At 37.4% G+C, this 20,866-nt stretch overlaps 2 protein-coding genes across 6 annotated transcripts in view; one reads left to right on the top strand and one right to left on the bottom strand.

Moving 5' to 3' along the window:
* RINT1 (RAD50 interactor 1) overlaps window positions 1–19,267 on the top strand; it is a 27,195-nt gene extending 7,928 nt beyond the window's left edge. Inside the window, exons 4-15 of one of the 4 annotated variants that reach the window (XM_061198446.1) lie at window positions 2,805–3,046; window positions 5,607–5,780; window positions 5,879–6,028; window positions 6,581–6,737; window positions 8,498–8,608; window positions 8,707–8,932; window positions 9,468–9,605; window positions 11,113–11,312; window positions 16,447–16,661; window positions 17,609–17,789; window positions 17,863–17,981; window positions 18,935–19,267. In XM_061198446.1, coding sequence (XP_061054429.1) covers window positions 2,805–3,046; window positions 5,607–5,780; window positions 5,879–6,028; window positions 6,581–6,737; window positions 8,498–8,608; window positions 8,707–8,932; window positions 9,468–9,605; window positions 11,113–11,312; window positions 16,447–16,661; window positions 17,609–17,789; window positions 17,863–17,981; window positions 18,935–19,127 — 2,106 coding nt within the window. In that variant the 3' untranslated portion in view covers window positions 19,128–19,267. Of the gene's footprint in view, window positions 1–2,804; window positions 3,047–5,606; window positions 5,806–5,878; window positions 6,029–6,580; window positions 6,738–7,311; window positions 7,420–8,497; window positions 8,609–8,706; window positions 8,933–9,467; window positions 9,606–11,112; window positions 11,313–16,446; window positions 16,662–17,608; window positions 17,790–17,862; window positions 17,982–18,934 lie in introns of those variants that run through there. The other 3 variants (XM_061198448.1, XM_061198449.1, XM_061198450.1) reach the window with 3 other exon arrangements.
* EFCAB10 (EF-hand calcium binding domain 10) overlaps window positions 19,259–20,866 on the bottom strand; it is a 17,150-nt gene continuing 15,542 nt past the window's right edge. For both annotated transcript variants that reach the window (XM_061198451.1, XM_061198452.1), the window contains one exon: window positions 19,259–19,336. In XM_061198451.1, coding sequence (XP_061054434.1) covers window positions 19,300–19,336 — 37 coding nt within the window. In that variant the 3' untranslated portion in view covers window positions 19,259–19,299. The remainder of the gene's footprint in view (window positions 19,337–20,866) is intronic.

The following is a 20,866-nucleotide window of genomic DNA, read 5'->3' as shown; positions in this document are numbered from 1 at the left end:
CTTCTTCTTCTTCTTTTTTTTTTTTAAATAGATTTATTTATTCATTTATTAATTTTTGGCTGCATTGGGTCTTCGTTGCTGCACGCGGGCTTTCTCTAGTTGTGAGTGGGGGCTACTCTTCATTGTAGTGCAGGCTTCTCATTGCAGAGACGTCTCTTTCTTGCGGAGCACAGGCTCTAGGTGTGCAGCCTCAGTAGTTGTGGCGCACAGGCTTAGTTGCTCCGAGGCATGTGGGATCTTCCCAGACCAGGGATCGAACCTGTGTCCCCTGCATTGGCAGGCGAATTCTTAACCACTGCGCCACCAGGGAAGTCCCCATTTCTACTTCTTAATTCAGCAGAGGATCAATCTAGGGCAGTCCTTATGCCCCAGCTCCTACCTGCTACCTCAGTGGACTTGCTTCACTCTCTTATAATTTCATTCTCTGCTCCTCAGCCAGTCCTGTCCCCTCAGCATATGGATGTACCCAGATCTTTTCCTTAAAACCAAAAAAAAAAGAAAAACAAAAGGGGGACTTCCCTGGTGGTCCAGTGGTTGGGACTCTGTGCTCCCAATGCAGGGGGCCCGGGTTCGATCCCTGGTCAGGGAACTGGATCCCACATGCCACAACTAAAAGAGCCTGTGTGCCGCAACTAAGGATCCTGCGCCCTGCAGTGAAGATCCCACACGTGGCAACGAAGATCCCGTGTGCTGCAACTAAGACCCGGCACAGCCAAATAAATAAATAAATATTAAAAAAAAAAAAAAAAAGCAGCAGCAGAGGCCCATTTAAAAAAAAATTTTTTTTTAATTAAAAAAAAAAAACCAAAAAAAACTCTCCCCTCTTCCTTAGTAGATACTGTTAGTCCCTTTTACTGTTAGGCTTCTTCAAAAAGTCATCTTACTTTGTATCTGTATTCACTTCCTAGTTGACCATTTGCTCTTGGACTTAATATAATCAGGCTCGTTTCCCTGATGACCATGGAAGCTTCTGCTGAAGTCCCTAATTGAACCTCAGATTCAGCATGTCCAAAGCTGTACTGATCCATCTCTTAAGATGCCTCACTATCTTGGAAAATGGCACCAGCATCTGCCTGTCAGTCATTCCTGAGACCTGGATTGCTCCTCCTTATCCTTACTCTACTCTCAGCACCAAGACATCTGAGTTCTGCCCCCTTGATGTCTCTGGTGTCCATCCCCTGCCACCACCTCAGTTTAGACCTGCGTTCTCTCTTGCGTTTGATGGTAGTTTGCCCATCTTCTGGTTTTTTCCTACTGCCAGAGTAACTATCCTTCTTTTTTATTCCTTACAGAAACTTTACTATATGTAAATAAGCAAATATATAAAATATATACAGTTAAAATGTGTATGCAAGCATATATGTATTTAAAATATGCATAGCTTAACTTTTTACAATTCATGTAATATACCACTTGTTTTCCTATTATATCTATATGTATAGATCTCTTTTTTAATGGTTTTATGGTATTCAAATACAGCTGTACATAATTTATTTAATCAGGACCTTATTGGTGGACCTTTTTGCTATTCCCAGTTTTTATTATTATAAATATGAGAATAAACATGATTATTTATCATTAAATCATAAATCTAACTTTCTAAATCATAAATCTAACTTTCTAAATCATAAATCCCACTGAATTATTCCCTTATTAAAAACTCTTAATGGCTTCCCATCGCCTGTCGGGAAAAGCCCGCATTCTTCTAATGCTCAAGATGCTGCCTGTGATTTGGTCTCTCCCTACCTGTCTAGGCTCATCTCTTCTCTCTGCATTTCTTTGAACTGGATTCTCTGCCCTACTCCCCTCTTTGCTGTTTTCTTATCATGACTGAGCTGAAAAAGAATTGCCTGAAATGCCTTTTCCTTCCAAACTTCCCTAAAAATTTCCACCCAACCTGCAAAGGTCTGTGCATGAGCCATGCAAGCACAATTGCCTTGCACCCCAAAACCTTCTACTCAAAGTGTGGGAGCTTGTAAGAAATGCAGAATCTCAGTCCCTACTTCAGGCCTATTAAGTCTGAATCTGCACTATAACCAGATCTCTAGGTGATTCCTGTGCACGTTCAAGTCTGGGAAGCACTGCCTCAGTACACCATTACACCTGGCATCTCTTTTATTGCACTAATCCCACTGTTGAAGGTTTGCCTACATCTCTCTTCCATACCAGCTGAGCTTAAGGGCAGATGCTGTGTCTAATTTATCTGGCAGACCTTAGCACAGTGCCTGGTATAGAGTGTCTAATCAGTGTTGATTAAATTGAAATTCCTCTACAATATTCTTATCATATTGTACAGATGCCTGATATTTGTATATGTTTTTCCATCTGCTGTAAGAAAAATTCATTTAATAAATATCATATCTAAAGGCATTACCTGGGTATCATCTTACCAAGTCAATAGTTCCTTCTCAATCTGGGCTTAAATCAGAATCACCTGGGGAACTTTTGCAAATAGTTACCCAGACTTTTAGAATCAGAGCCTCATTTGTTTTTGAAAGAAAATGATTAGTAGATAAAGCAGGTAAATGTTCTTTGGCTGGACCCTCTGAAAGTGCTGAGCTTCATGATGGTAGATCCAAAGATGTTTACTGGGGGCCCTCCCTACACACCTCCACATAGAGCATTTCATGTTGAGGTTTGGTTAGTACAGGATGCAGAAATCCAATGTTTCTTTTGAAGCTTTTAAATGACAGTTTTCATTTCTATTAGAACAAACATGCATTTTGAAGGTAACTAATAAAAAAGGTTATGAGAATCTTATCTGATTGCTGCTGTTTTTTATTTTTTGTTGTTGGTATGGGCAGGTACTTACAGTTTCATCAGAAATCCCTAAAAGAATTCAGAGTGCCTTAAAAAATGCAGAAGAATCAAAGCAATTCCTTAATCACTTTCTGGAGCAAGAAAGCCATCTCTTCAGTTCCATTAACAGCCATCTGCTGACCGCTCAGCCCTGGATAGAAGATCTTGGAGCCATGATTAACCAAATTGAAGAGATTGAACGGCATCTTGCTTATCTTAAATGGATTTCACAAATTGAAGAACTCAGGTAAAATAGGCCTCTTTGTTCTCATTATTTTCCTTTGAGGCTATGTTTTAGAGAGTACGTGCATGCCATTAAATAATTGAGGTAATTAAAGATTATAACAATGTGATTTTACCAGTTATGAAAATAGTATTATGATGATGATTCTTTTCCTTTATTATGAATGAACATAAACTTTTCAGGGAGCTTAATTTGCGTTTGAAAGAAAGTAATCCAAGTAAAAAATTTCAGTTATAGTTATATTGTGAATTATAGTTATTATTATAGTTATATTGTGAACACATGATAAAAATGATTATAATGCCAAATTAATAAAGCAACTCGTCAGTGTGGTAATATTCCTCTTTTACCTTTTAGAGACGGTCACTTAATGAAATGGATTGCTTTCTCTATAATTTGATTTTTTTTCAATGGGTATCACCTAAGAAGAGCTACACAGTATTATTAGATGAAAAACAGAGTCCTGCTACTTTTGAATAGGGAAAAATAAAGAAATACAGTGGACCCCTGAACAACGCAGGGGTTAGGACCATCAGCTCTCCTCAGATGTCAGATCTGCATACAACTCATAGTCAGCCCTCTGTATCCATGATTCCTCCCTATCCATAGCTCCACATGCACGGATTCAACCACCCAGGGATCGTGTACTACTGTAGTATTTACTACTGAAAAAAATCTGTGTATAAGTGGACTCGTGCACTTCAAACCCATGTTGCTCAAGGGTCTACTGTACCTCTTTTTGAATTGAATACATATCACTGGTAGTTGATTGTGTCTGGTATTGCCTTTCAAACAAGCTATATTAACATTTCTGCCTACATTGGTAGATTTTTTGGTTTCATGATTTAAATTCTGAAAATAGCTATAAAAGACAAAATCTGGGGACTTCCCTGGTGGCGCAGTGGTTAAGAAGCCACCTGCCAGTGCAGGGGACACGGGTTCGATCCCTGGTCTGGGAAGAACCCACATGCCACAGAGCAACTAAGTCCCTGCGCCACAACTACTGAGCCTGTGCTCTGGAGCCCACGAGCCACAACTCCTGAGGCCACGTGCCACAACTACTGAAGCCCGTGCACCTACAGCCCGTGCTCCGCAACAAGAGAAGCCACCACAATGAGAAGCCCTCGCACTGCAACGAAGAGTAGCCCCCGCTCACCACAACTGGGGAGAAGCCTGCGCGCAGCAACAAAGACCCAACACAGCCAATAAGTAAATAAATAAATGAAAAATTTAAAAAACAAGACAAAACCTGTTAAAAAACTTAGTAAGAATGACTAGGAAAGGAGAAGAACGAAAAATGAGAGAATGAGCGTAGGGGAAGGCCAAAAGGGCTGTCAGAAATAGAATAATACACACACGAGATTAGTATGATTGTTGAGGCCTGAAGCAGTGATGGTGGAAAACAAAGGCCGCTCGCGGTGGAGGGAGAGGGGAAAGTACTAGTGCATAGTGGAGCTGGGCAGGGTGGCGGTACACATTCCTGTGCTTAAGGAGGGTGCTGTGCCCACCCAGGAGCGTAACCGAAGCGTGGCACTCGGCAGGGGATGGGAGTCCCAGCTCACTGTCACCTAGCGAAGTGGCCAAGCCTGGGTAGGATGTACACAGGCTGCCTAGAGGGAGAGCACTTCCGACCCCTGAGCTGAGATTAATTATTGAAAAGGTTAAATTTTGTTCCTATTCTGGCTTAAGATACAGAATGTTATTTTTATCAGAAGAAACATTTCAGTTTTAAATGTTTCGTTTTATTTAGCCAATATGCAAAATGGTAGTCATGGGCTGAATGAATCCTGAGGATAGGTTGTATTTGGCTTGTTTTAAAGAATTTGATTAATTGGTTTGATTTTACATGGAAATCTTGATTTCTGGATTCTGTTGAAAAATTTTAAGATTTGGCTACATTGGACCTACACTCCAGTGTGGCAGCACTTGGCTGGAGCCTTAGGATGGGGTATGTGCTTTTTAGCTTGTCCTAGTCCCCGCCCACTTTGCTTTTTTCATTTACTTTGCCCATCAGGCCTTTCCAGGCATTTGAGTTTGCTACCCTCGCTGTAGAGCTTACCTTAAATTTTGTCTGCAACTTGGCTAACAGTAACTTGAAAGGACTAGACTCTGAGGTGCCACCTCCCTAAGTTTCCTATAATCCAGTTTAGCTGGGCAAAGTTGGTAAAAATTGAAGTCTACCATATTTGACCTTACCAAATGCCACCCACATTCTCCCCTTTGGATTAAGATATGACAGACTTCTGTCAAAGACAGATTTATTAGAAATGAGTGGTGCCTGAGGGAATGTGACAAAGGAAAATTCTGTTACCTTGGGAGGGGTGGGAAGGGAAAGGTGGAGGGAGGTATCCTGAACACAGGCTACTGTTCTTAGAAGAATGCTGAATTTGAGGACTCCAGGCTCCCAGAGACTTGGGTATCAGGTAAAAAAGCCACTACAAGGTGGCGCTTCCTTCTTTCTTGGATGTAGCTTTATATAAAGCAGGAGGAAGCAGCAGTTTTTCCACATTTGGAATTATTGTGAACAAACTGTCTTTACAGTTTGCTTTGCCTTGTTTTGCAGTGATAACATTCAGCAATATCTGATGACCAATAATGTCCTAGAGGCAGCTTCTACTCTGGTCTCTATGGCAGAACTTGACATCAGGCTTCAGGAATCATCCTGTACTCATCTTCTCGGTTTCATGAGAGCCACTGTTAAATTCTGGCATAAAATTCTCAAGGACAAGCTTACAAGGCAAGAAGTTTATCCATATTTCATGGTAATTGCTTTCAGATGGATATTTGGTGCTCACTGTAGTTTACTGTAATACTTGTGTCACTTTTCTGTTACAGTGACTTTGAGGAAATTTTAGCACAGCTTCATTGGCCATTCATCACACCCCCTCAGTCTCAAACTGTTGGCATAAGTCGACCAGCCAGTGCCCCTGAGATATACAGTAACTTGGAGACACTATTTTGTCAGCTCCTGAAACTACAAACCTCGTATCTTTGTTGGAGTTAAAACTCACTAAAATTTCTTTTTTCTAGAGTGGATTTGTGGCCAGAGAGTAAAGCTTTCTGAAAGTGGCCAGGGAGTAGTGGGTTTGGACTGGATCTATGTATGCCCATGGACTGTTCTCCTTCCACATAAATTGCATGTGGGTGGGAGGGCTGTGAGGAGTTCTGAAATGCATGACTGCACAAGTTTGCATCACATATAGGTCTCATGGGACAATCAAAAAAATGGGCAATTGGGAAGAAACCTTAGTAACTTAGTACTAATTTAATAGCACGATTACTTGAATATGTTTCCTTACTACTTATTATTCTTTATTTTAGGAAAGACAGATTAATTCTAATAACATTTTTCATGTACTTTTTACTGAAGTCATATGTAATGTCAAGTTAGACTACATATTATCTGTATTATAATTAATTTTACTTAGTATCATATATGTCTCTTGGAAAAATGTGTGTATACATACATATACGTGTGTGTGTGTATATACACACATATACATATGCTTTTCTTTTTCCTTGACTTGACTATGTCAGAGATGAATTACTTACTGAGCCAAAACAACTTCCAGAAAAATACTCTCTTCCTGCATCCCCTTCTGTCATCCTGCCCATCCAGATTATGCTGACTCCCCTTCAAAAGAGGTTCAGGTATCACTTCAGAGGGAACCGACAAACTAATGTTATAAGCAAGGTGTGCTTTGCCAATTCTTGCCCTTGGTTTTTATTAATAGCAAATGTTAAGGCTTTCTATACTTTTGCTGGTTTGAGTTAAAATCTGATTCTATTCACATTTCTGTTTTTCTCTGAAGAGCTAAATTCCTGTTTTGTCACTGCCCTTTATAGATATATTTTGGGACTTGTGTTGATTTGTTGTAGGAATCAGCTCACTCACTAGCACATCATCTGACCAGTTTCTGAAGTTTCCCCTGGGGTGTGCTGTAGCATTTGCTGTGGCACTTTTTACAACTGGATCCACATGTGTTCCACTGTGCAAATTGCTCCTTCAGGTTTATAAATATATCAGAAAGAAAAGTGAGAATCAAAAGATAGTAGAGCATTAGTTTTTGAGTAGAAGTGCTGATGCTAAAATGATTTGTAGCTGTGCAAGACAGAGTATGGGGATAAGTGACAGGAATGGCTTTGAGGAAATTATCACCAACATTTTAGTTGAGGGACTATACCCATGTGTATTGGGCATACTGTTGAGATTTTTTTTCTTTAATTTTATCAGAAAAACAATCACTGACAACTGTTTTCAATGAAATTTGATTGAATTTGTTGAGAATTATAACCTTGGGAGTTGCTAGGGGGTGGATACTGTTTATCCTTGAGTCTTGCTACATCTAATGCAGTGCAAGTAGCAGAGGGATTCGGTAAGTGTTTTGTTTTTTTTTTTTGTAATAGCGACATGTTTTATTTTTTAAATATATATACTTAATTTCTCGGTGTTTTGAAGTAAATGTTATTAAATGCCAGATTACACCAGGCATTGTACGTGTCATCTATAAATGAGTTTATAGGCTTTATAGAATTTTAAAGGAATCAAGGGATAAGCAGTTACGTCTGTATAGGAAGGGAGTAGAGTGACAATGGATTTCTGGTTCTTAAATTCAGCTTGTTCTTTTGTACTTCATGGGTCTCCTTTTCTGAATGGGATGTTGGTGGAAAGGAGTAGAACCTATTAGTAAGTGTAAGTGAGACAAAACAATAAACCTAAACTGTAGAGAGGCAGTGATCATTTGAAGTAAGAAAATTGTGAGTTATATTGTTGCTTCCTGAAGTGTGGTTCCAGTGGTCCTAGTACTCTGACATCAAGCTTGAACTATGCAGCCCCGGAGAGTAGCTACTGCCCCTTTTTTCATTTCTGTATTCCCAGCATCTAGCACACAACAGGGTTTTACCTTTCAGTAAATGTTTTAGAATTCCTGTCCAACAAAACTTGGAAGGTTTATAGAATCATCTCTAGGGACAGTTTAAAAAGCTGCATATTTACATTACTTTTCTATAATTATACCTGTTTTAAAGCATTTGTATTTCTTGTAATGCAGACCAGCCAAATTTTTTTCTTAATTTAGCTTTTGAAAAAAAGAAAAAACCAGAAGACGGTCATGTTTAAAAATTATTTTGGAATGTTATTTCAAAAAAAATAATATAATATTTATACCTTACATATTTCTAAAGTACTAGGTTTTAAATATTTATGGCATTGTAAATTTATGAGTTTACTGACGTAAGCCACATTATTGAAATTTATTGGGAGTACATTGGGAAACATTTGATTATTAAGCCTTGCATGAATTTAAAGTTCAGAGTAGAAATTGTGCTCTTACATATAGGAATTTTCAACTAATTTTTGTAAGTACTGTGTGTCTACAATTAAATAGAGACATTTAACTGTAACTTTCTAGTTGGAATGACTTAAGAATTCAAACTGTTTACCTCCTTCCTTAGCCTGAATGGTACTTGGCTCAGGTACTTATGTGGATTGGGAACCACACTCAGTTTCTGGATGAGAAGATTCAGCCAATATTAGACAAAGTAGGCTCTTCGGTAAATGCAAGGGTAAGAGACTTAGTCCAAAGCATTTCAGTTTTAGAGTTATAGGTGTCCGTGAATAACTTGTCATTTTCATTACCTTATGCTTATGTATATTTTTTTAGCTTGAATTTTCTCGGGGCCTTATGATGCTGGTTCTTGAAAAGTTAGCTGCTGATATTCCTTGTCTGCTCTATGATGACAGTCTCTTCTGTCATTTGGTGGATGAGGTGCTTTTGTTTGAAAGAGAACTACACAGCGTTCATGGCTATCCCAGCACTTTTGCTAATTGTATGCATATTCTGTCAGAAGAGACCTGTTTTCAGAGATGGTTGACTGTGGAGAGAAAATGTAAGTGCTCACGTGGCCGTGGGGTGGGGAGAGATGTCTCTTTTTGCGTATATAAATTTTCTCCAGTTCTGGGTAGAAACTAGAGCCATCTAAATTTTTCTTGGTTAGGGTTTACCAAGTTGCCTTCAGAGATCATCTTATTTTCTTTTCTTCCCATCAAGCTTCAGTTTTTCCCAGAATTGCACTCTACAGGTTTCTAGGGTAGACTATTCAAGCCAGTACAGTATATAGTTAACTGTTTTATAGATTTTACGTATAGTGTTTCTGTTCTTGCTGGAATCACTTTGGATGTGGCTTGTCTAGTGAGTGTAACTATTTTGAAGATTTTGGGTAGGTACGGCAGGGAGAAGTAAAATATCTTATTTAACCCTAGAATAGAGCATGTTAAATATAGTACAACTAGTAGGAGGTTATAGATTTATTTTTTCATAGAAAAGTTATCATTCCTAAGAAATTATGAGTTGAAAGATTAGGAATTTGTAATCTAACAATCTGTAACTAGTTGTTTGACATAATCCTTTTTCCTGCTTATCAGTTGCTCTTCAAAAAATGGACTCAATGCTCTCGTCAGAAGCTGCCTGGATATCCCAATATAAGGATATCACTGATGTGGATGAGATGAAAGTTCCAGACTGTGCAGAAACGTTTATGACACTACTCTTGGTTATAACTGGTAAGTATAGTCTTTTAAGATATAACTTTGTTTTTTTTTAAAGTACTGACTCTTAACAGACTTGTGGTTGTCAAGGGGGAGGGGGGGGTTGGTGGAGGGATGGATTCCATTATGTGATAAACCATTATGGAAAAGAATATGAAAAAGAATCTATATATGTATAACTGAGTCACTTTGCTGTATAACAGAAATTAAATACAACATTGTAAATCAACTATACTTCAATACATAAAATTTTAAAAAGTAAATGAAAGTACTGACTCTTCACATGGTACTTTTCAAGTAGTTCGACAAAATATATAGTGGTTATTATAATATCTTCAAATTCAGTTTCTATTTTGGCAGAACTCTAGCACAGTATTCCAGCTTTTAGATTTTTAGTAATCTAAATAAGATCTTAAACATTAGTTTACATGAGGGGAAAATTCCTGAATCGTTATATAAAAACAAATAAGAATTTAATTTTATTACCTGAAATCTCTTGCCTTTCAACTTTTTAAGTGTCTTCAGTAAATGGTGATTGACCTAAATTTTATATATTATTTTCTTCACCTTGATATATCAAAGATTGTAGAACAGTAAAATAATAAATTAACTTTAGGGATTGGAATAGTAATAGGACCTCTTCTTATGGTGCAAGAATGTTCTGGCTGGAGGGTGGCCCAGCCGCCTCTAGCCCTGGTTGGTCTGCAGCCATCCACGTTGCCCCAGGGCATTGCAGGCCTGCTGGTTCTCCAGGTGCCACTGAGCCCTCACTGCCACTATCTTCCTGTGTCTTGTCCATTGCTTGGGCCTGTCTAGTAACCTGAAGAGGTGTCATTCCAGGCCAGTCAGTAAATTCTGTATTCTAACTGTAAGAAAAATATGAAAAACACTAAAATACAAAAAAATTAGCAAAAACTGATTTTAAAAAAATATTTTTATTATGGAAATTTTCTAATATATATAAAAGTAGCATAACGAACCCTCAGGTATCTGTTACTAAGGTTTAAAACTATCACTTTTCTATTATGTGTTTTTCTCCCCCCAAAATCCAGATTTTTTTCCCCTGAAGTATTTTAAAGAACATTTCAGACATCTTAGCATTTAACCTATAAATCCTTAACTATGTATCTCTTTTAACCTATCCTAGTTCCTCCTTCCTTTTTTAAAAAATGTCATTTATTTGTTGAAGAAATAGAATAATTTTTGTATATAACTTTCTCATATGCCTTTTTAAAATATTGAGGCATAGCTTTTTAAATTGCAGTATAGTTAATTTACAATGTGTTAGAAGCATAACTTATATACAGTGAAATGCATAGATCTTAAGTATACAGATCAATGAGTTTTGACAAATACCAATACTTGAGAAACCCACGTCCTTAGAGAGTTTAGAAATAGATCCATACTTGAATGGTCGATTGATTTTTAACAAAGGCACCAAAGCCAGTCAATAGGAAAAACCTATAACTATGTCATGGATGGTACCGTAAACCTTCGTATGTCTTGTTAACTTTCTCCACAGACAGATATAAAAATCTTCCCGCAGCTTCCAGAAAGCTGCAGTTCCTGGAGTTACAGAAGGACTTAGTAGATGATTTTAGGATACGATTAACTCAGGTGATGAAAGAAGAGACTAGAGCTTCCCTTGGCTTTCGATACTGTGCAATTCTTAATGCCGTGAACTATATCTCAACAGTACTAGCAGATTGGGCTGACAATGTTGTAAGTTAATCTTTTATATTAAGTAATATATTAGTAATTTGAACAGTTTTACCTTTTGAAATGTTGAATCTGTAGCAAGCAAAAATACACGTTAGGCAGAATCACAGTTGGGCCAAACTTAGGAGGTGTGATTAAAGTACATATTTTTCTCATTCAAGTCTCAAATGGTTAAATAATCCTGATATTTTAATCACTGGAAAAGCCATCTTTTCGTGAAATTGTTGTTTATAAAGTGAACCATTTTCCTTTTTTAGACTTTGAACTTGGTAAATGTCATGAATGGTAATTGCCATCTCGCGAAAAGCTAAGATTGTATAATGGTGTCAAAATCAATAAAGTTCAAGACTTTAAGGAAAATAAAAGAATAACATTTGATACCTTTTTAGTGCCTTCGAAACATGACAAATTATGAAGAGTCATAAAAATAGAAACATATTTAACCTAAGTATTTCATACATTAAAAAATTATTTAGTATTTTGTTTATTTTCAAACATATTCAAGAGTGAAGAGAATGGTAAAATGAACTCCCATGTGCCTATCACCCAGCTTCTTTTTTTTTTTTTTTTTTTTTTTAATTTGGCCGTGCCACATGGCATATGGGATCTTAGTTCCCCGACCAGGGATTGAACCCTCACCCACCCTGCATTGGAAGTGTGGAGTCTTAACCACTGGACTACCAGGGAAGTCCTCACCCAGCTTCTTATACCAATTGTGTTTCATTTAAACCTTTCCTCTACCCCCATGTGTGATTATTTTGAAGTAGATCTCAGATACATTTCATGGTAAATATTTTCGTATGTATCTCTAAAAGATAAGAACACCTTTTTTAAAAACACAACACCAGGGGACTTCCCTGGTTGTCCAGTGGTAAAGAATCTGCCTTCCCGTGCAGGGGACGCGGGTTCAATCCCTGGTCGGGGAACTAAGATCCCGCATGCCGCGGGGCAACTAAGCCCGCGTGCCACAACTATTGAGCTTGCGTGCCTCAATGAGAGAGCCCGCATGCCGCAACTACAGAGCCCACATGCCCTGGAGCCCACGTGCCACAACTAGAGAGACAAAACCCGCACGCCACAACTAGAGAGGAGCCTGCGTGCTGCAACGAAAGATCCCGCATGCTGCAACTAAGACCTGATGTAGCCAAAAATAAATAAATAAATAAATAAATGAAATAAATAAATGTTAAAAAAAAAAAAATACCATTATCACATCCAAAAAAATTAACTAATTTCTTACCCTGGAAGGTATATTTTAAATAAATCTAAAAATCAAAACCCTGGATTCAGTAACAAGTACTGTGAAAGGCCTTTTACCTCCAAGGATTTTACTTATCCTTCCTTTCTCCATGCAGAGTCCATGTGTTGGCAGATTTGATCTGCCTAAATATAATTATTAACTAGTACTTTATTTTTACTCTTTTTATTAATCCAAGGAATATATTGGTGATCAGGGCTTTTGGTAACCAGATTTTCTAATATGTACTTCCAACTAAAAGTGAAGAAACTTAGTCTTTATAGCCTTAACATAAATAGATTAATTCCTTTAGCTGTTTTAGATATTAAAATGATTGCAGAAGGCCTCCAAGACCTCCTTCTTGGACAGGGTGCCCTCAGGTTAGGAATCACTGTTCTAAGATCATATGTGTGGATACAAAAATCCAGCAAGGCCCATGAAGTACACTTCATGGCAGAAAGCATTAACACAGGATTAAGATGACCATAAAACAGTAAAATATAAATTTAATGGTGAAAAAACTATACTGAGGATAATGAATATGAAGACACATTATAAATATAAGTATTATGTGTATAATTGTGTCATTAAATGAAAATAGGAAAATAAAACAACTATAATTTTGACTAAAGACTTAAAAATATCCCTTTTAAAATGTGATAAAGTGGGAACTGAATAATTACAGAGTTAAATAATTAGAAAGACTGATTAACTGGAGATTGGTGGTAAGTCCACAGTATACTAAGGGAAACACAATTTTTGAGTGTGTCCAGCTGAGTCACAAATATGAACAAAGGTAAATTAAAATTTCTATACATTGTCAAATCTTAATGTAATAAAACAAAAAATAAAGGCAGGAATGAAATATAGCCACACACAGGCATTTAAAATATTCAATGCCTGAGTTAGAAAGTCTAGAAAACATGACAAGAATATATTTTAAATTATGAATTTATGACAAAAAATTGTATACTGCTAGCACATTATATAGAAGATGTTTTCCTTTACTGTGAAAGAAAAAACAAAATGAAAAAGTCTTTATCAGGGTAATAAGCCAAAAAAATAGGAAACAAAAATAAATATACTAATAGATATAAACAAGGTAAATATCTAATAAACACAATCATAGTTTATTCTAATCTGGACTCTTTGGCTGGGACTTTGTAATTATTTAAAGTCTTTTCTACAGAAATGTTAACTGAACACCATGTGCATATCATCCTGCTGAGCAAGGAAGATAATTATTTCATAAAATGAATATAAGTGGAGTGTAATGATGAATGCATTTATCTTTACAAAGTCACCTAATCAGAATACATCCATTCATTATGTACTTTTATGTGTCATGTTCCTAATTTTAGTAAGTGCTTTATTCACTCACCCCACCACAGTGCTCCATTTTCTGCTAAGCTTTTTCGTGAAACAAATTGTCATTCTTGATTCTTATGCCAGTGATTTTAATAAGAGACTCATTCAGGGCCCCGTTTTTAGCTTCAATGAAATATTTGTGGAACATCATTAACTACTTTACTCAGTGCCATAGTCTGTTAACAAAGATGAATTGGCCATCATCCCTAGCCTTAGAAAATTTATAATCTGATACTGAATTAACTGGGTCCTTCTGTCAACAGAGAAATAACCAAATTTTAGAGTTGACTCTTCAAGTCATGAATGAATTTTGTGTTTGGTATGTTACTATGGTACAAATTCTGTTTAACATCAAAAATCATTTACAGCTTCCCTGGTGGTGCAGTGGTTAAAAATCCGCCTGCCAATGCAGGGGACATGGGTTCGATCCCTGGTCCAGGAAGATCCCACATGCTGCGGAGCAACTAAGCCTGTGCGCCACAACTACTGAGCCTGAGCTCTAGAGCCCACAAGCCACAACTACTGAGCCCACGTGCCACAACTACTGAAGCCTGTGCGCCTAGAGCCCGTGCTCCGCAACAAGAGAAGCCACAACAATGAGAAGCCCGCGCACCGCAACGAAGAGTAGCCCCCGCTCACCACAACTACAGAAAGCCCATGCACAGCAACGAAGACCCAACACAGACAAAAATAAATTAATTAATAAAAAAAATCATTTAATCACATTCACAGTCCTTCCGCCTGTGAATGCTCTAAATAAAAATCATGTAAGCTCTTGTATTACACAGAAAAAAGTAGAGTTCACCTTCCATTCATTTAGATTCTCCACTAACAGCTGTCTGTCCATTGCCAGACTGTGCTAATAAGCCTAACATAACCCAGCCATTCAGAATTAGGAATTTTTCAGTCATAGGTGACAGAAACCCAGATTCACGCTGGCCTAAGTAGGGAAGTGGCGTGGCGTGAGGAGGTGAGGAATTTGTGTAACTGAAAGGATTAGGCATGGCTGCTCTAAAGTTGTTCATTTCTGGCTTTACTCGTAAGCAGGCTCTGGTAAGTATGGCCATGGGTGGCTCCGGGCTTCCATGGTCCATGAACAGGCTCAAAAGGACACTGCCACTTCCCTGACAGCTTCAGCAGAAATGCCAAGATGGCCTCTCACATGTCATCCCTGAACAATCCCTAGTAGCCATGCCCAGTCCCCTATTAATAGACATTTAGGTTGTTTTTAATGTTTTGCTAATTACCCACAGCGCTGTTTTCCTGTAGGGCAGAAAGAATAATACTAATTCTACCTAAAATAATACTGTAAAAAAATGACATTTTAATTCTCTTAACTCATGTATTTTCTAGGTTTACAACAACTCTCAATCTGTGTCTAGAAAAACATGAGCACTTAAAGAAGGTAGCCATTAGGGGAATGTAAATCAAAACCACAATGGGATGCCACTTCATACAAACTAGGATGGCTATAATAAAAAAGACATAGTAACATTTATTAGCATGATGTGGAGAAATCTGAACCCTCACTCACCGCTGATGGGAATGTAAAATGGTACAGTTGCTGTGGAAATAGTCTGGCAGTTCCTCAAAAGGTTAAACACAGATTTACTATATGATCCTGCAATTCTACTCCTAGGTATATATCCAAGAGAAATGAAAACATATGTTTGTGCAGAAACTGTACACAAATGTTCATAGCAGTATTATTCATAAAAGTGGAAACAACCCAAATGTCCGTCAACTAATGAATGGGTAAATATAATGGAAATATCATTTGGCAATAAAAAGAAATGAAATACTGATACATATTACAACATCGTTGAACCTTGAAAACATTATACTAAGTGAAAGAAGCTAGTCACAAAGAACCATAGGTTGTATGAATCCATTTATATGAAGTGTCCAGAGCAGGCAGGAGACACTGGAGATTCGTGGTTGCCTAGGAACAAGGTGGGGGTGGGGTGGGGAACCACTAGGAGGGGATTGGGAGATGATGGCAGAGAGTGTGGGATTTCTTTGTGGGGTAATGAAAATGTTCTAAAATTGACTGCGGTGACAGATGCACAACTCTGAATGTACTAAAAGCCACCGAACTGTATATTTTTTAAATTAATTAATTTATTTATGGCTGTGTTGGGTCTTCATTGCTGTGCACAGGCTCTCTCTAGTTGTGGCGAGCGGGGGCTTCTCATTGCGGTTGCTTCCATTGTTGCAGAGCATGAGCTCTAGGCATGCCAGCTTCAGTAGTTGTGGCACATGGGCTCAGTAGTTGTGGCTCGTGGGCTCTAGAGCGCAGGCTCAGTAGTTGTGGCACACGGGCTTAGTTGCTCCGCGGTAATGTGGGATCTTCCTGGACCAGGGCTCAAACCTGTGTCCCCTGCGTTGGCAGGTGGATTCTCATCCACTGCTCCACCAGGGAAGTCCCCAAACTGTATACTTTAAATGGGTGAATTGTATGGTACATGAGTTACATCTCAAGCTGTTTACAATAAAAGTATCTTAAACATGTTAACATATTTTTGCTTTCAGTTCTTTCTACAACTTCAACAGGCAGCATTGGAAGTCTTTGCAGAGAATAACACTCTCAGTAAATTGCAGCTGGGACAACTGGCCTCTATGGAGAGCTCTGTCTTTGATGACATGATTAACCTGTTAGAGCGTTTAAAGCATGACATGCTGACCCGGCAAGTAGACCATGTCTTTAGAGAAGTTAAAGATGCTGCAAAATTGTATAAAAAAGAAAGGTAAGTCCTCTGTACTTTCTTATAAGTCAACTCTCAACTCCAGTTTGATAGAAGTTACAAGGTGACATGCGGTCAGATTTCCAAAGTGTCTAGATAGCACAGAGCTTGGCCTTTTGCACTCCAAACTTTTAACTGTTTCTAAAATATATTAAGACATTCTTAATCAGAATAAACTGATCATAACTTAACCTTCAGATGTGTCTGTAAGTCCAGCGAGCTGGTGTCTGATATGGGGTTGAATGCCTAGCCTGTCACCCATTGACAAAGCAAGGTGCTGCTGTAGTACCTGTGCATGCCTGTGCTATAGTCTGGCCCACTCTCATGATTCCTGTGACATCTGTTACCTCCCACACGGTGAGCTCCTTGAGTGCAGGCAATGTCTGTCCTAGCAGTCCTGTCACACAGAGGACTTGTGATCAGTTTGGAAGTGTTATTAGTCCGTTGTTTTGCTGAAAATTAGAGTGTACAATTAGCTGATGTCTTAAATGTAAATGCATTTTACATTTTAACAGTTTTATATCAGTAAGTCATATTAAAATTGGGGATTTAAAAAATTTATCATCCTCATTAAGTAAAGAGTATTTCATTGAGAACTAAAATATAAACATAGGTACAGGGAATTCCCTGGCGGTCCAGTGGTTAGGACTAAGCACTTTCACTGCCAGGGCCTGGGTTCAGTCCCTGGTTAGGGAACTAAGATCCCACAAGCCGTGTGGTGTGGCCAAAAAATAAAATTAAATAAATAAACAAACAAACGTAAGTACCTTTATTTTCTGAGAGAGCTTTTAATGTTGGGCTATACATTTTTTTCTTATCCAAAATGCCCCAGGACAGTGCACTTCCCCACATTTAAAATGATTTGTTAAATCTTTAAAAATACAGAGAGATGAAAAATTTCATAATAAAAATTAATGTGCTTCAGGCAGTGCTGTTTCTGTTTTTTCCAGGTGGTTGTCCTTGCCATCGCAGTCAGAGCAGGCAGTGATGTCCCTGTCCAGTTCGGCTTGCCCCTTACTGCTTACTTTACGAGACCGTTTACTTCAGTTGGAGCAGCAGCTCTGCTTCTCCTTATTTAAAATCTTCTGGCAAATGCTTGTGGAGAAGCTGGACATATACATCTACCAAGAAGTAAGTAAGAGTAGACTGTATTTTGGGCTGTGATGACAGAGGCAACTGCTATATGAATTGTCCTTTTTTTCAGATAATTCTTGCCAATCACTTCAATGAAGGAGGAGCGGCTCAGCTGCACTTCGATATGACTCGGAATCTTTTCCCTTTGTTTTCCCACTATTGCAAGAGGCCAGAAAATTATTTTAAACAGTAAGTGCAATATTTAACAATTAATTTTGATGTATCAAATTGTTAGAGGAAGTTGATTCGTTTTTTAACAGCTTTAGGGTTCCAGTGATGTTAAATATATATTGCATCAGTTAACAGTTTAAAGTATTCATTATGTACCAATAATACAAGATGTGACCCATGACCCCAAAAACTTGACCAGAACTGGATATAAATGATATGTTGGGCTTTGTTTTCTAATATTTGGTGTAATGCTCCTATGTGCTTATTACTGGGAAATAAATAGAAAATGAAAGCAAATGCAGTTCTGCCATATTCAATAAATAGAAGAAATTTGAAATATATTTAGTACTGAATAACAGGCCAGGCCTGAAGAAAATTTGTTTTCTTAAACATTTGATATTAATTTTGGTTCTAAGTATAATTATAAATGGATGTAAGAGAATTCTTACAAGTATTTTTAGAAATTGTTGATGTAAAATTTAAATTATTTAGGTTTTTGAGATTATAAAGTATTCCTTTTAAACATATAAAATGAAAGTTTTTTTGCTCATTTCAGTAAGATTATCTATTTCTGCTTTTTTTGTTTTAGTATTCTACCTTTCTGCTTTTATTTTGTCCCTTAATTTTCTCTTTTCCTGTATCCTAATGTACCTAAAGTCTTAGCTACATTTAATAGACTGTTACTATCAAGTATCACATTTTGGGAAATAATGGATACGTACTGAAAACAATGATCCTATTACCTTATAGTAATCTAATGAAATATAAACTCTGCACATATACAGTCAAAACATGTTAAAAGAGCCAAATAGCTAATCCATAAATAGTTTTTATAAACTATAAATGATATGATCTAGCAGTGCAGGGTAGTTGTTTAGTTTTTCAAAATGAAATTGTTACAGGGTAACATGGGATGATATAGATAATGGAGATCTCATTTACCTCCTGCTTTTTTTTTTTTTTTTTAACAGTGTAAAAGAAGCCTGTATTGTTTTGAATTTGAACACTGGTTCTGCCCTACTTCTGAGAGATGTCCTGCAGTCAACTTCAGGGCAACCTCCTGCCACAGCGGCATTAAATGAAGTCGGAATTTATAAACTGGCTCAGCAAGATGTTGAGATTCTACTTAATTTGAGGACAAACTGGCCTAACACTGGAAAATAAAGTGTCTTTTTTCCTTTTGGGGTTTTTTGTTTTTTGTTTGTTTGGCTTTTTTTTAATAAAGAAGAAGCCAGAGCCAGTTGGATTTCAAGTTATATGATGAAGTTCTGAATTAATGAAACTGAACAACTGAAAACTGTATAGAATCATTTATTATCTTGGACTTAGAGTGTTATTAAAATGCTGACCATATTTCCTGAGTCCTCTTGTTCCTAAGAAAACAAAAACAAAAAGCTCAGAAGCCATGAAAACTCACAGTAATTCCATTTACAAATATAAATGATGAATATGTCTGTTGAATAAAATACAAGAGCAGATAATAAATTATAATCAACTTTTAATTTTCTTTGCCAATTCAGGGAGACTGTTGTAGATAATCTAACATAACAAATAAACTTTTAAAAATCACTTTAAAATGTATGTTTAACTCTATGACATAAATCACAGCAAGATCCTTTTTGACCCACCTCCTAGAGAAAGGGAAATAAAAACAAAAATAAACAAATGGGACCTAATGAAACTTAAAAGCTTTTGCACAGCAAAGGAAATCATAAACAAGGCAAAAAGACAACCCTCAGAATGGGAGAAAATATTTGCAAACGAAGCAACTGACAAAGGATTAATCTTCAAAGTACACAAGCAACTCATGCAGCTCAATATCAAAAAAAACAAACAATCCAATCCAAAAATGGGCAGAAGACCTAAACAGACATTTCTCCAAAGAAGATATACAGATTGCCAACAAACACATGAAAGGATGCTCAACATCACTGATCATTAGAGAAATGCAAATCAAAATTACAATGAGGTATCACCTCACACCAGTCAGAATGGCCATCATCAAAAAATCTACAAACAATAAATGCTGGAGAGGGTGTGGAGAAAAGGGAACCCTCTTGCACTGTTGGTGGGAATGTAAATTGATACAGCCACTATGAAGAACAGTATGGAGGTTCCTTAAAAAACTAAAAATAGAACTACCATACGATCCAGCAATCCCACTACTGGGCATATACCCTGAGAAAACCATAATTCAAAAAGAGTCATGTAGCACAATGTTCATTGCAGCTCTATTTACAATAGCCAGGACATGGAAGCAACCTAAGTGTCCATCATCAGATGAATGGATAAAGAAGATGTGGCACATATATACAATGGAATATTACTCAGCCATAAAAAGAAACAAAATTGAGTTATTTGTAGTCAGGTGGATGGACCTAAAGTCTGTCACACAGTGAAGTAAGTCAGAAAGAGAAAAACAAATACCATATGCTAACACACATATATGGAATCTAAAAAAAAAAAAAAAAGGTTCTGAAGAACCTAGGGACAGGACAGGAATAAAGACACAGACATAGAGAATGGACTTGAGGACATGGGGAGGGGGAAGGGTAAGCTGGGACGAAGTGAGAGAGCGGCATGGACATATATACACGACCAAATGTAAAACAGATAGCTAGTGGGAAGCAGCTGCATAGCACAGGGAGATCAGCTTGCTTTGTGACCACCTAGAGGGGTGGGATAGGGAGGGTGGAAGGGAGATGCAAGAGGGAGGGGATATGGGGATATATATATACATATAGCTGATTCACTTTGTTATACAGCAGAAACTAACTATTGTAAACCAATTATACTCCAGTAAAGATGTTAAAAAAAATAAATAAATAAAATGTATGTTTATAATTGAAGTTCCTGTATCTAGTTTGGAAATTCACTATATTTCCCGTAAGAAAACATATTAT

Source organism: Eubalaena glacialis, chromosome 8 (genome assembly GCF_028564815.1).
Source record: "Eubalaena glacialis isolate mEubGla1 chromosome 8, mEubGla1.1.hap2.+ XY, whole genome shotgun sequence".
Taxonomy (NCBI): domain Eukaryota; kingdom Metazoa; phylum Chordata; class Mammalia; order Artiodactyla; family Balaenidae; genus Eubalaena; species Eubalaena glacialis.
This window is presented reverse-complemented; position numbering and strand designations above follow the sequence as displayed.